The sequence below is a fragment of the Perca fluviatilis genome, chromosome 11 (genome assembly GCF_010015445.1).
Source record: "Perca fluviatilis chromosome 11, GENO_Pfluv_1.0, whole genome shotgun sequence".
NCBI classification, from domain to species: Eukaryota; Metazoa; Chordata; class Actinopteri; order Perciformes; family Percidae; genus Perca; species Perca fluviatilis.
In genome coordinates this window covers 33,110,552-33,125,060 of record NC_053122.1, presented here as the reverse complement: position 1 = coordinate 33,125,060, position 14,509 = coordinate 33,110,552, and the positions used below count along the sequence as shown (strand labels likewise).

Here is a 14,509-nt window from a genome sequence, read left to right as displayed (position 1 = left end):
GTGCAAATGTCTTTATTTATGTAAAGGAAATTATAATAGGTTTTTGGGGAGGTCACACTGGCCAGTTTTGATTATTGGCCAGTGGTTGTAACCCCACCATCCTCCCCTGTAAATTACGCCTATGGGCTTAATATTCATTTCATTGGAAATAGGTTTACAATTTTTGCCGACTGCTTACACACTGAAATCAATGTGCACCACCATAAGCACAATGTCAGCCTCACAGTGATTTGCAAAACACTAAACACACTTGTATACATTAGACATAGAATGATATCATGATGTCACTTCCTTGCAATTCCAAAGCACTGACTGTCAAATGACCTCACCTATGAGCCGACCTGTGGACACACATCAGGTACGCAAACACATGATGGCTTAATTGTAGACACACCAATCAGGTTTAAGCACTATACAAATGCAGCAGGTAAGTCTAGTATGTTCTGTACTGTTTTTTCATATTTTTTCTTTATTTTTTTACTGTAATTGTGACCTGTACTGGATACACATTTTATGTTGTTTGCTGAGCTAACCGTGTTATGCACACTACTGTAGTAGCATGGAAACTGGGACATGTTTTGTTGGGATTCTACATGTTGACTGATTTGGGTACATGGAGAGAAATAAATTATATTTTCTGTCTGCAGCATTGGTCTTGTGTAGTGTTTGGTGAACTTATTGTATATTTGCACTTTTTGTGTACTTCATTTACAGTACTCTAATCACTGAGAAGTAGAATTACTAAAAGTGTTTTAGGTTAGCAACAGCAAAGTAACTGGTTCAAACTATTAAGTCATATGGAACGTGTGTGCATATGGTAACAAAATATATATTTTTTTTTTATAAATTAGTGTTTATTTTTGCAAAGGGTCTGAGGTCTTCTGCTGACTGGGTGTGTGGTTGGGCTAACTGTGTGTAGTGTTCTGAAAAAACGGTCCCTGTTTTCAAAATAGCGCTTACAGTAAGCAATCGAAAAAAACTGTAATATGTCACTCCAGAAATGACGCCATATTGGACAGTGCCAGAATGAGTGTGACAGTGATCCTTCAGTGATACCACATCTGTCACACAGAGAGGAAACTGATTCAGAAATCTTGTGAAGTTTGGTTTTGGAGTAATGCAGTCTGTGTAAGACTTTAAATGAACGAATCTGTATCTAGAACTAATGGAGCAGCTCTGTATTGCCGACAGACCTTCCTCCCACAGTTCGTCTGACACCCAATTCTGCAGCCCAGGCCTCAGGCTCCCACTGGTGTCGTAAAAAAGCAGTGACAAAAACGGGAGATCAAATGTAAATTCTGAGATCCCTTACAAAATGCCTGACTTGAAGGTAGGGATACAAATGTTGTTGAGCGAGGCCATTTGATAGTTTGGAAATGAAGAAATGATGTCAATGTATTATCTATGTAAAGATAATAGATTAGACTTTTTAGAAAACAAAAATTGGATTATTATTTGGGGGCTTTTATGACCTGTAATTTACAGGACAGCTTGAAGACATGAAAGGGGAGAGAGAGGGGGGAACGTAATGACACACAGCCGTGGGGCGGATTCGAACCTGGGCCGCTGCCAAGGACTCAGCCTACAATGGGACCCACACTCTACAGGTTGAGCTGGGGTCAACTCAATAGATCAGACCTTTAACACACCAGAACTGACAAGGATGGGGCATTTCCCCCTCTATTATACTCCTGTCAAAGCTGAGAAGCCTCTGAAACTATACTTAAAGATTTTAAATTTTTTGGGATCATTTTCGCCCTTAATTGATAGGACAGCCTAGACATGAAAGGGGAGACAGAGGGGGAAGAATGTGCAGGAAAGTGCCGCAGGTCGGATTCGAACCCTAAGCCTCTCCATCGAGGATTAAACGTCTATACATGTGTGCACGCTCTCCCAAATGAGCCAACCGGGCGCCGCCTCTGAAACTACTTAACCCACTGGGGACTCTTAACTATCTCTGAGACCAAGACTGAGCACATTTCTGTTGTTGTTACCGGCTCTATAAAGTGGGACGTACCCCTGCACAATTCCTTTACAAACAAAAGGGACACTGCTTTCTTGACATCAGGGAGAAACCACTATTATATTAATTTGTTATAAAGGTCAACATTTGATTTGCCATCACCAGTGGGTGGGTCTACCTAAAGCCACCCTTAACAATGGCGGTAATATGAAGACGTAGAACCAGCTTTTGGTTCTCCTGAAACTAAATCTCAGCTCCTCAGTGTACTAGCGAGCAGTTTAAAAACATTGACGGGCATTGTTTGTGCCTTTACAATACAATGTATTGTACTTAGTATCACCTGATAGTATACAATGAAAAGAGTGTAGCAGCATGGAGGAGAAGACGAAGTACTGTACTAAAGTTCAGATTTTTACCTGCTCGTGTTAAAAATGACTCAAGTACATGATAAACTTAGCTTTTGTTAGGACTATTATGAGTAACAGCAACCTACAATAATAGACAGTAACTAGCCTACATTTGTTCATATTTGACTGACTGAACCTTTAGACTTCTACTAGCTTTTGGGTAAGGGTTAGAAGAAGAAGAAGAAGAAGAAGAAGACCATAAAATGCGTTTTTTAAAATGGACCCAAACATTAGAGCTCCCTCTGATTGGGCCAGAACAGGTTAACCAAAGGCTAAGTCATTTTTGGCCCAATAAAGTAATTTAGTCCAATAAAAGAGAAACAAGTAGAAATCAGTCACGTGCCACCTGAGCCACATGTTTTTCCTTTGTCCACGCTTACACATCTTCCGGTCTGGTTATTTCAATACAATTTCAATTATAACAGGAATAGATTTTCAACCGTGCCCCTTAATTGGTATTTTTGGGACCCCTGGCCAGTCAGATCGACTAACTTTAGCACAGAAGGAAATTCTTAGTTTCCCTTCTTTACTAGCCAGACGTCGAATTCTCTTACAGTGGAAGTCTCAAAAGATGTGTGTTTTTCATGGAACTTGAGAAAATGAAGTACACGATGAGAGGTGACATTGATACGTTTTTGTGTATATGGCAGCCTTTTCTATTATATTTCGCAGAATTACAAGTCTTACCAGACTAAGTTCTGTTATATTTTGTATGTATGCATATTATTCCAACTAAGCCAGGGTGGGGTGGGTGAGTGGTGTGCCTTATTTTATTTATTTACTTATTTATTTATTTACATTTTCCTGGCCTTTGATGTATAATTTGTTGTGCTCTGTAATTTTGTCTTCTGTGTGTTTTTCTGTTTAAAATCCAAACTGTACAACATGTTTAGTTTCAAAACTTGATTCTGATCTCAATAAAATATGTTGCAAAAAACAGAAAAAGAAATCAGTCACCTTAAAATGTACTTATCAACGTGCAAACACATTGAAAAGCTGCTCACATTTGTGCTTTGTTACAGTATAGCTCCACATATTGGTCCATGTGTGACAGTTGCACTTGTTCATGAATAACTTCATAAGTTAGTGTTCTAAAACAAGTCGGCTGCATTGATTTGAAGCCCATCCGGAGGCTATTTGTGCTGCTGTGTCACTGTTTCTGCTTTTTACAGACTTGCCTTCTCGCCTGACAGCTAGACCATTTGTTTACATGATACAGCTCTGTTGTGCAACTACTCATCAAGTCTATTTCAACACTTACTTACGCTTAATCCTTATGAACTGGAAAGTCATGAAGGCTAATTGTTTCGCCATGTATAATTGGCTTGATGAGTTCCTGAACATCACAGATGAAGTTTAAAACACGTCTACCTATAGTGATCCCTCACTAGTTTGATATCTCCACATTCATCAGCTCTCTGGGAACTAGTTTGATATCTCCACATTCATCAGCTCTCTGGGAACTAGTTTGATATCTCCACATTCATCAGCTCTCTGGGAACTAGTTTGATATCTCCACATTCATCAGCTCTCTGGGAACTAGTTTGATATCTCCACATTTATCAGCTCTCTGGGAACTAGTTTGATATCTCCACATCTATCAGCTCTCTGGGAACTAGTTTGATATCTCCACATCTATCAGCTCTCTGAGAATAATTTTGATAGCTCCACATTTATCAGCTTTCTGAGAATAATTTTGATAGCTCCACATTTATCAGCTTTCTGAGAACTAGTTTGATAGCTCCACATTTATCAGCTCTCTGATAACTTTGAGTTTGTTCAGTAGGTTGGGCCTGTTTGACCAAATCCACACCTTAAGTAAGCCCTGCCAGTTTGTGCAAAGTAAAGAGAGACAGAACAATACAAAGTGGGCGAAAGAGTGCAAAGTATCAATATTTCAACTAGAGAAGCCTTTGAAGAAACTGTGACGTACACAGTGATGCTGAGTTAAAGGTGTGATGGGAGTGAATCATTAAGAGACACATGATCTGTGTGTAATACAGAGCATTGTGTAATTTGAATGGAGTTTGAACTGAATATGTGTGCAGTGCTATAAATACCATGTGCTATAAATCAATGGGCCTCCATAGACTTTAACTTATCATAAAACTCAAATGATTAAAACCACTGACATTCTACTTGTTTGTGTTAAGTGCTTCTTAGCAAATATTAACACTGATAATCAGTGGTGGAAAAAGTACTCCAATTTTTTTACTCACTTAAGTAAAAGTAAGTATGTATTGGCATCAAAATATACTTAAAGCACCAAAAGTAAAAATAGTCATTATGCAGAATGGCCCATGTTAGAATAATGTATATAATATCACTGGATTATAATTCTTGATGCATTAATGTGTAAACATCACCCATGTTGCAGCTGGTGCGAATTAATTGATATACTGCCAGAATTTATTAGATGATTAATATTTTGTATTTACAATTTCAATCTGTAAAGTACCTAGTGTTGCATGGGAAACAAATGTAGAGGAGTAAAAAGTACAACATTGGTTTACAAGATGTAGTAGAGTGGAAGTATGAAGTAGCATGAAATGGAAATACTAAAGTAAAGTACAAGAACTCAACAGTCCAAGTAGTGTAACAGTCAGTCATCAACTCTCAGTTAACAGTAATAAATCATTACAATCTACAAAAGATTACTCATGATTTGACACATAAATCATGTAGGATGGCATGCAGATCATAGTGTCTATAAATAATTTCTCAATAAATATAAAAATGCAAACAATTTCTAAAAAACAGTTTATGCAATGCAACATAGGCAGTTTTCGAGCAGATGGCACAACATGAGCTGTTGCACATCTTCCTCGTTCTATACTGAAACTACCGTCACCGAGGCTCACAGACAGACAGAAAATATTTCCCAAGCTGCTCTCTCCCTCGATTCTTTTCATTTCCCTGAGATATTACATAATCTGATCAGATTATCTGATTTGAATTTGAGCGTGCCGTTAGTCCTGGTAAATAAAGTTGAAGCTTTCTATTAAATATTCCCTGGTAAGAACACTGTAAGAGCTATGTATACACTGTTATATACTGTATCTATTCACATTCTGTGTCATAAAACCCTGTTACCGCTGGGCAGTGTTTGTAGTCCATAGTCCATGTTGTCTGTAGTACTAATGTCACTCTGTAAAATGACACAATAGGAAAAGATTATAGAAGAAGTAGATAAGATTGAATCAGCCCCACCTTTGTTAAATAGAGCCAGAACTTGAACACAGTAAATGTTGATCCTGTTCTTTTTTTTATGCTTCTGTTCTTTTCTTTGGATTTTAAATGTACTTTTTTTATATGGACATGTAATAGTAAAAAACAACAAAAAAACAAGACCATCAACTTGGCCTCTCTGACCTTCAGGACTATTTTTTTATTTTAATTTCATAGTTTTGTTGTTTTGTTAAGATTAGTGTCGAGAATCAGGGACTTCTTTGTGAGAAACGTAACTTAATAGGAGTTTTTGCGGGAAACGAAACTTAATGAGAAGCCCTGAACACGCCTCCCAAACTGCATAATGACATGATTTATGTTGGCAGTGAAGCTCGCACAACCATGACTGTAAACCCACACAGGTTATGTTGAGCGAGTTTTGTTTGATTGACAGCTTAAATTTCTTCTTTTGGTGACTCCAATAAATCCCAGCAGCTCCTCCAGCACTTTAAACTAATCAAGTAGAATAACAGCAGGAGGAGACACAAGGTTATGGCCATACTTTTATTGAGTTATTGCTATACTGTAGTTCTCTATTCTTACATTTTTGAAAGCCTTATGATTTGCAAAATGGGCTCCATACTTCATCCTGTACAATACAGTATGTGCACATTTTAAAATGACTACTTCTTCTTTTAAATATGTCTTTTCAGAGAGTATTTAGACCCTTTACTGTAGTAAGCAGCAATACCTAAGTAATTAAAAGTCCAAATGTTTGGTTTAAATTTGTCATCCATTCCGTGTAATTCAAGATTAAAAAGCAAAATAGCATCACTATTTAATAACTCTTATAATTTATTTGTTCAATAAGAAACCAGTGCCATGGAAAATAATATTTACCCAAGACACCAGTGATGACTATAAACAAAGTGAACCATTGCACAATATTCCAGAAGCATCAAGACGTGACATAAAATACATTCAACTCGACACAAAGAAGGCAACGCCTGGTTTAAGTGCACTGAGTGAAAAATGTCTGTAACGGCTGATGTGAAGAAAAACAAAAATGAGATGATTTAGTTACATATAGGGTAATTAATATTCATCCAGGTAGAGTTCCCAGGTCACGTTTTAGTAATTTATATATGAAATACAACAACTGCACACTCATAATGTTCTTTTTAGTGAAATAAAAACACAATGCAAACACAGTATGTCTAAAAGAAAGGCACCGTCTTACAAAAAGTGTAGTTTTACCCTGAAACACCAGAACTACCATGTAGAAATACATGTTTCTGTAACACATGTTAAGGTTTTAAGTATGTATTTGAAAGTGTTAGGTTTATCACAACAATAAAGGAGTCATGAACAAAGTACTAGCAGCCTCTACACTCTATTTGACATCATTTCCTCTCAGGTCCGATTGTCCAAACTTGAACTCGGTGGCTACTTTATTTCTTTGGTTTGGTTGTTTATATTCTAGTCTGGTGACTTTATGTTGAGGACGTGAGAGACGTTGACAAAGGGTGTTGGTGACATAATGCATGCTGATGTTGATGTTGACGATGGTTGTTGCAGATTATATTATGTTGACTGTGTTTCCCTGTGCTGCTACCCATGCACCTTGCTCAGTAGTTCTATTTTATTTCTTCGTTCTCATACTGTAACGGCTGTGTTCCAGTTTTTTTACTCTTGTTCAGGCTCACTCAGCAAGGAGCAGTGGACCTGAAACAGTTAACACTATTACCAGGTATCATTCATGATTAAACAATAGGTTCAGACTTGTTCAAGTCCACCATAATACATGCATTAAAGGGATACGCCACCGTTTGTTGAAATAGGGCTTATCACGGTCTCCCCTAGCTGTAGATAGGTGGGCCAATGCATTTTTTGTGCACGCATTGTTTTAGTCCAGTGCAACACCGGCAGCGCCACCGCTAATTAGCTTAGTATAGTGAATGGAATCCTATGTTGCCGGTTAGCATGTTGTGAGTAAAAGTGAGCCAACAAAAGACAAAAAAACAACCTAATTACTTGCACTGAGACAAAAAATGCGTTGGCCCACCTATCTACAGCTAGGGTAGACATTGATGAGCCTTATTTCAACAAACAGTGGCGTATTCCTTTAACATTAGTTCACATTGACATGCCCAAATGTACTTTGAGAGAGTTAGTGGTTGCTGCAAGATACTATGCTGTATCGATTTTTTCCCCCACCCCTACTAGCTAGCTGTTCAGCTCATTCTCTGTAAGCGATGCAACATAAAAGCACGGCGGAACCAGCAATCCAACCAGCCGGTGTTAGTTAGCTAACGTTAGCTTGCTAACTCCGCCTTAACGTTACCCCATCGCCACATCGTTCACAGAAAACGAGCGGAATAAAGCTGCGTTGGCCCACCTATCTACAGCCAGGGTAGACATTGATAAGCCCTATTTCAACAAACAGTGGCGTATTCCTTTAACATTAGTTCACATTGACATGCCCAAATGTACGTTGAGAGAGTTAGTGGTTGCTGCAAGTTCAGCTGAAGCTAATGTGAGGCTTCAGCATGAATTAGGCTTCCTGCACACTGCCTGCGTGGCGTGAGCGGGGCGTTTCTGTTGCATGTCAGCTGCGTGGTGGCTGCGTGGCGTTTTCTATGTCTTTGCACACCAGAAACATGTCTGCTGCTAGCCTTGTCTGTACACATGTATGTTTCCCATAAACATAAATATACTGATTTGATTACAGCAAACAGGGCTTGACATTAACTTTTTGAGGCACTTGTCCTTTGGACAAGTACATTTACGTTTCACTTGTCCATGCACAAAAGTCACTTGTCCGGGTTAAGATTTATCATTTTATAATTTTGTTGTGTGTTTTGCTAATGCAGAATTCGAACATACCGTTGAAAGCATCCAAACACTTTCAACATTAATAAAATTCAGTTGAAACAGAACAAGTGTCCCAACAATAGATTTCCCCTTCAACAAGAAAAAAGGATCTCCAGACTCCATAATACAAAGTAATACGTTGCACGCCGGTGTGCAGTGTATCACCAGAGGTAGTGGTGACTTGAATTTATACTATATCTAAAATAATTTTGTAGACATAACAATAGATTTTGCCACTAAATGTTGGTGTTAACCTTTTTTTTTTTTCTACAATTTCACTTTCTACCTGGCAGAGGCTGATTTACCAAGGGATCCTTTAAAAGGTGTAGCTACTTTACAGTTGATTTTTAGCTGATGTTTAATCCGGCAAGTTGCGGAGCTGAGGTTTTACAATAACTGACGGAAAAACGAGCAGTGGAGTATTAACGCTACGAGGCAGAGAGCCAGCCGCTAAATGAGTCAGATTAACTTCATGCTTCATCCACACAAAGCACACTGCTATCGCCACAAGTGACAGCTTTATTCCGCTCGTTTTCTGTGAACGATGTGGCGACGGGGTAACGTTAAGGCGGAGTTAGCAAGCTAACGTTAGCTAACTAACACCGGCTGGTTGGCTTGCTGGTTCCACCGTGCTTTTATGTTGCATCGCTTACAGAGAATGAGCTGAACATCTAGCTAATAGGGGTGGGGGAAAAAATCAATACAGCATAGTATCGCGATATTTTCCGTGGCAATACTCGATCGATACACAGACGCCAAGTATTGATCTAAGTGAGATGAAATTTATCTTTTGAGATAAAACAAACGTTGACAGAGTTTCCTTTTGGGGACATCATTTGAAATTGGGAAAAATTTCAAGTTGGAAAAAAAGGTAATAAATTGCAATATATCGCAGACTACTGCAATATGTTTAAAATCGTAATAATATCGTATCGTGACATAAGTATCGGGATGATATCGTATCGTGAGGCCTCTGGTGATTCCCACCCCTACTAGCTAGCAGTCCGTCCGACGTTAGCGGTCCGCTATCCCACTGCCGCTGGGTCTAACGTTAGCGGTCCGCTATCCCACTGCCGCTGGGTCTAACGTTATTGGTCAGCTATCCCACTGCCGCTGGGTCTAATGTTAGCGGTCCGCTATCCCACTGCCGCTGGGTCTAACGTTAGCGGTCCGCTATCTCACTGCCGCTGGGTCTAATGTTAGCGGTCCGCTAGCCCACTGCCGCTGGGTCTAACGTTAGCAGTCCGCTGCCCCGGATTGTGGGAAAAAATTAATTTGTTTCAAATCGGTAACATAGACGTAATTATTTTAGTTTTAACTTGTCCAGTGGGGCAAGTAAATTCCTCTTCCACTTGCCCTACAAAAAATCCACTTGTCCCGGACAAGCGGACAAGCCTTAATGTCCAGCCCTGCAGCAAAGACAACAAAAAAAAATAGGCTACAGAATATTTCGTTCTGTATTGAAAGGTGCAATATTTGAAAATCGATAATTATTTATTTATTTATTTTTTTAAATTACATTTATATCTGCATTTATGTCAACACCTATAGACTTTCAAACATCAAAATGTAATTTACTAAATGTATTTGTGTCAAAATGACATACATCTTTTCGTATAAATTCGTGAAAAATAGGAGTCGGTCCTATTTCTAGCATGCACGCGTTTCCGGCCCGGCTCGAGAGGCGCCTGAGATGTTCGTGTGACGCAGGCAATGTACAAGCTCTAACCTGTTAACATGGGAGCTGAAATAAAAACGGACACGCCACGCAGCTGACACGCTCACGCCACGCAGGCAGTGTGCAGGAGCCTTTAGCTGACATTTTTCTGTCATATCTTTAGGAAGTCGAAAACATTTCAATGTGTAACTTGATTGCATTTTAATTTAATTCTCTATGTTTCTCATAGGTTTCTGTGAAAAAAACGGTCTAAACTTTGTACAAACTGGCTGATATTTTACACACAAATGACCCAAAGTTATCCTGCTATATTCACTGTGAACTGGAGAGATAGAAATCCAAAGTATGAAGACAGGATTCCTCATATCAGATTTGACTTGATGACCATCACAAGTTTTTCCTTTTCTCTTTTGTAGAAAATCTGTACATCTTCTATTTTACATTTGTTTCTGCAGAGATCTTAAAAACCTGAATCTTGATAGCCAGCATGACTGAATCGTATTAATGTTTAAAAGTGTCACAAAGGGCGCCTGGGAAGCTCACCTGGTGGAGCGCGCACCTATATAAAGAGGCTCAGTCCTCGACTGTAGCCCTTTGCTCCATGTCATTCCACTCTCTCTAAGCTGTCCTGTCAAATAAAGGCCTAGTCTTGCACTGCCAGACCTTCCTCCACGGCGCTGCTAAGGAGGGTCTTAGCCAGCATTCTGGCATGGGAGAAAAACATGCTCCGGTTCATTGGCATCCGGCGGCACCTGAACAATCCCGGAAGTTTAACGTCGTGGAACGTCGTGGATATAGACTAATAAAGGCCTAAAATGCCCCAAAAAATAAAAGTGCCACAAATAACTTCATTAAAATTAAATATACAGACCATCTTCCAGCAGCGCCATGGAGCCACGTACAGATCCCCGGTGGCCGTGTTCCTGCTCTCTGCCTCTGTCACTTCCTCTCCTCTCTCCATCCTCTTTCCTCTTCCCCCTCTCCTCCTCACCCACTGCTCTGTCAAACTTCCTCCTCTCACGCCTGCTCTCCTGTTCCTCCCCTCCCCTCTCCCTGTGGTCATCATGCCGAGCTGTTCCTCCCCCACGGTGACTCCTCTTTAAGTCAGATTCCTCCCTGCTGCTCCTTCGCTCTCTTTCCCACTCCTCTCTCCCCGTTGCCGTTTCCCAACATAGTTCTTTTCCAGTTTTCTTTTTCTCTTTCTCCTTCTCGTCTGTCTTTTTAATTGTGCAATTGTCTTCTTTGCTTGCCTTGCGTCTCTGTTCTTTTCTTTTTTCTTACTTTTTTTTTTTTTTTTTTTTTTTTTTTTTTTTTTTTTTTTTTTTTTTTTTTTTTTTTTTTTTTTTTTTTTTTTTTTTTTTTTTTTTTTTTTTTTTTTTTTTTTTTTTTTTTTTTTTTTTTTTTTTTTTTTTTTTTTTTTTTCCCCCTCTCCTTCTTTTTTTTTTTTTTTTTCTTTCTTTTTTTTTGCATCCTTATCTGCCATCTCCTCTTGGTCCTTCTTTTCCTTCACGCTCTTCTCCTTCTTTTTCTTCTTACTTTTCAAATGTTCCTTCCCCATATCTTTACTCTTCTGCTCTTCCTCAACCTTCCTGTCCAGTTGCTCCTCCAGTAGGTCCAGTTCCTGCTCCAGCTCAGCCAGCTTCCTGGGATCGTCTTCGACTTCCTCCTCCACCTCCTCTTCCTCCTCCACCTCCACCTCCTCCACCTCAATGCCGTCCATGGTCTTCTGCAGCTGCGTCTTCACCTTGTTCAGCTCCAGGAGGCCGTCCTGGAGTTCTTTGCACACCTCCCTGATCTTGGTGGCGAACTTGGTCTTGGCGCCCTTGCGGAGCTTGTGGGAGTCTTTGGCGAGGAAGAAAATATCCAGAGCCAGGAAGAGCGCTGATATCACCCCTGTGGTGATGCTGATGGCCTGGGCGGCTTTGGCAACACCGCCTGCAGCGCCTAAAACCTGCACAGTGCTGACCAGTTTGTTTGTGTTGACCAACAGGGCTTTTCCGGCCATGCCGCCCTCCTTCATCACATGCCGGAGGTTGTGGTTCATAGCCTTTTTGGTGACGCTCTTTGAGTATTTCTCAAAGTCCCACTCCTGCAGGGTGTCCATACCTGCCTACAAGAGCCACAGAGACAAAAAAAAGTAGGATATGAGTCAGAAAGGAGATATCTTTTATTAATAAATACATTTGTAGGGGTACTACTAAGTCCTGAATCATGGTTCTGCGTTAAATCTACGCGGGAGGTACACGTAGCTTCACGTAGATATAGGCCCTACGCCGTAGCCTGACTTGCACTGCAATTCATTACATTTTAACGTTTTATTACATAACGCGTTATTAATATATAATATAATGCATTGATACACGCCGGTTGAACATCTATCTATAATTGCAGGAACGTCCGATGGATTTCAAACTTGACAGGTATCTTGCTATGGGCACGAGTAAGTGCAGTGCCAAGTTTGACGTTGTTTGGATAAGGTAGGTAAAAGAAGCACACATTGGCTTTTGCCGCATTAGCCGCTGGCCACTCCCCCTGTGCTCACTGAGTGAGCAGTGAGCAGGACCAGAGACAGAGAGAGAGAGAGAGAGCAGCAGAGCTTTGGCAGCTAAAATGTGTGCAAAGTAACACTACTTTGGACTGTCTTTACTTTGAATAAACAAACGACAATTCCCGAATTTAAGGATGTTTCAGAATCCCACACATGCAAAGCACAACCATCTACAACAAGTGCAGGCAGAGCGTGATGTCACTTACAGGCAATCTATCTTATAAAGCGAGACGTATCTGTTTGTGTGTCCGTTTTTGGGGGGGAAGGTAACCTGCACATCAGCGCCTCTGACTCTTTTCCTGCTATTGTATTAAATTGCTGTGAGCTGGGAGAACATAACATAGCCTAATCTCAGAGATTATTCCTTCAGAGCGCTGTGCAATGCAAGAAAATCTCAGAGCTGAACCTGGCATATAGCCTACATCAGATTTCATCAGACTCACCCTGGGTCGGGTTAATTAAGTCGCCAAAATCCCCCCTGCAAATCAAATCCCCTACTTTACCGTTAACCGTCAAGCCACTAAACCTGTATGGAAATGAACACCTCTGCTGAAATGTTAAATTCGTTAACGATCCAACACGAGATAACTCTCTCTCTCTCTCTCTCTCTCTCTCTCTCTCTCTCTCTCTCTCTCTCTCTCTCTCTCTCTGCGCACGCACGCACACACACACACACACACACACACTGTCCGGTTCTGGTGGTTGATGATCGCAGATATGTGCTGATTAGCTCTCATAACGGGCAGGGTGGGTAGCGCACTGCCATGAGTCCATGACGTTAATGTCTGATTACTCCACATTTTAATTGTGATATTTTGTGATTACATTCTGATTCTGCAATGTTCTCTGTCAGGTAAATATAGAAGCACAATGTCTTCTTCCATAGGCGCCGATTTATGTTTTCCTCCTTGGGTGCTCACGGGCGCATGCCCTTTAAAAAAAAAAAAAAAGTCAAAAAATGTTTGCATTTCAGAACCTTAGGAAACGGACAGCGGCCGACACAAACACACTATTAACTTGATAATAAAGCCGTAAAGTTTCAACTCAGGACAGCGCCACTTCTCACAAATACAGATAGGATTGGAGATGAGAAGATTAACTGACCACCAACTACCGCTGACCTGACGGAGCACCACGACCGGCAGCTCGTGGTACTCTGTATCCAGCGCACAGTAACCGATTCTGGGGTATCAACTGCGATCAGCTTCGTGGGAAATTAAGAACTCGCTGCACTGGTGGTGGATGTAGTTGATGCACTTGCATCATTAGGTTTGCTTTTTTAATAACAAATCTGTCCATTTAATTCTCACTCTGATTACCTAACGCACATGCACGCACTGTGGGGGGGAGGGAGGCGTTTTCACCCAAGAGACGCTGTGATAGACCTTTTTCACGGCGGACATGTTGACATGTCATAGTAGGAAAAGCACAGGTGTATTCAAAACCATTAATGATGGCTGCATTCCACTTAGGAGAGGCCCTGGTATTGTGCATGCTGACTCACTGAAATAACTTACTGGGACACTTGATGGAATTGAGCCATCGTTAAGGTTATCAATTTCAGCTGTGCTTTTCCTATTAAGTCAACATGTCTGCTGTGAAAAAGGTCCATTGGTGGATAGGATATGGAGCAGGGGACTGACAGCGACATAACCAATCACATTATGACAAACGCTAAATAAAATAATCTACATTTTAATATTCTGACCCGTTTATATTTGTTAGGTTATGTTTGAGAATATCTGGGAAATAGTGTGAACTGAGATCCCAGAAATCCAAGCCAAGACACTGCAACACGACATGCTGTTGCCATGCTGTGTCACTGTATCTCTTAATTATCATAAAACATATTTTCTAACTATTTTCCCCCC

The 14,509-nt window shown here is 40.4% G+C and overlaps 1 protein-coding gene across 1 annotated transcript in view; it reads right to left on the bottom strand.

Annotated features, from left to right (window-relative positions):
• LOC120567698 overlaps nucleotides 1–14,509 on the bottom strand; it is a 51,018-nt gene that overhangs the window by 1,740 nt on the left and 34,769 nt on the right. The window contains exons 35-36 of the mRNA XM_039814666.1: nucleotides 11,559–12,200; nucleotides 10,962–11,349 (exon numbers count right to left, since the gene is read on the bottom strand). Of these exons, the coding sequence (XP_039670600.1) occupies nucleotides 10,962–11,349; nucleotides 11,559–12,200 (1,030 nt within the window). The remainder of the gene's footprint in view (nucleotides 1–10,961; nucleotides 11,350–11,558; nucleotides 12,201–14,509) is intronic.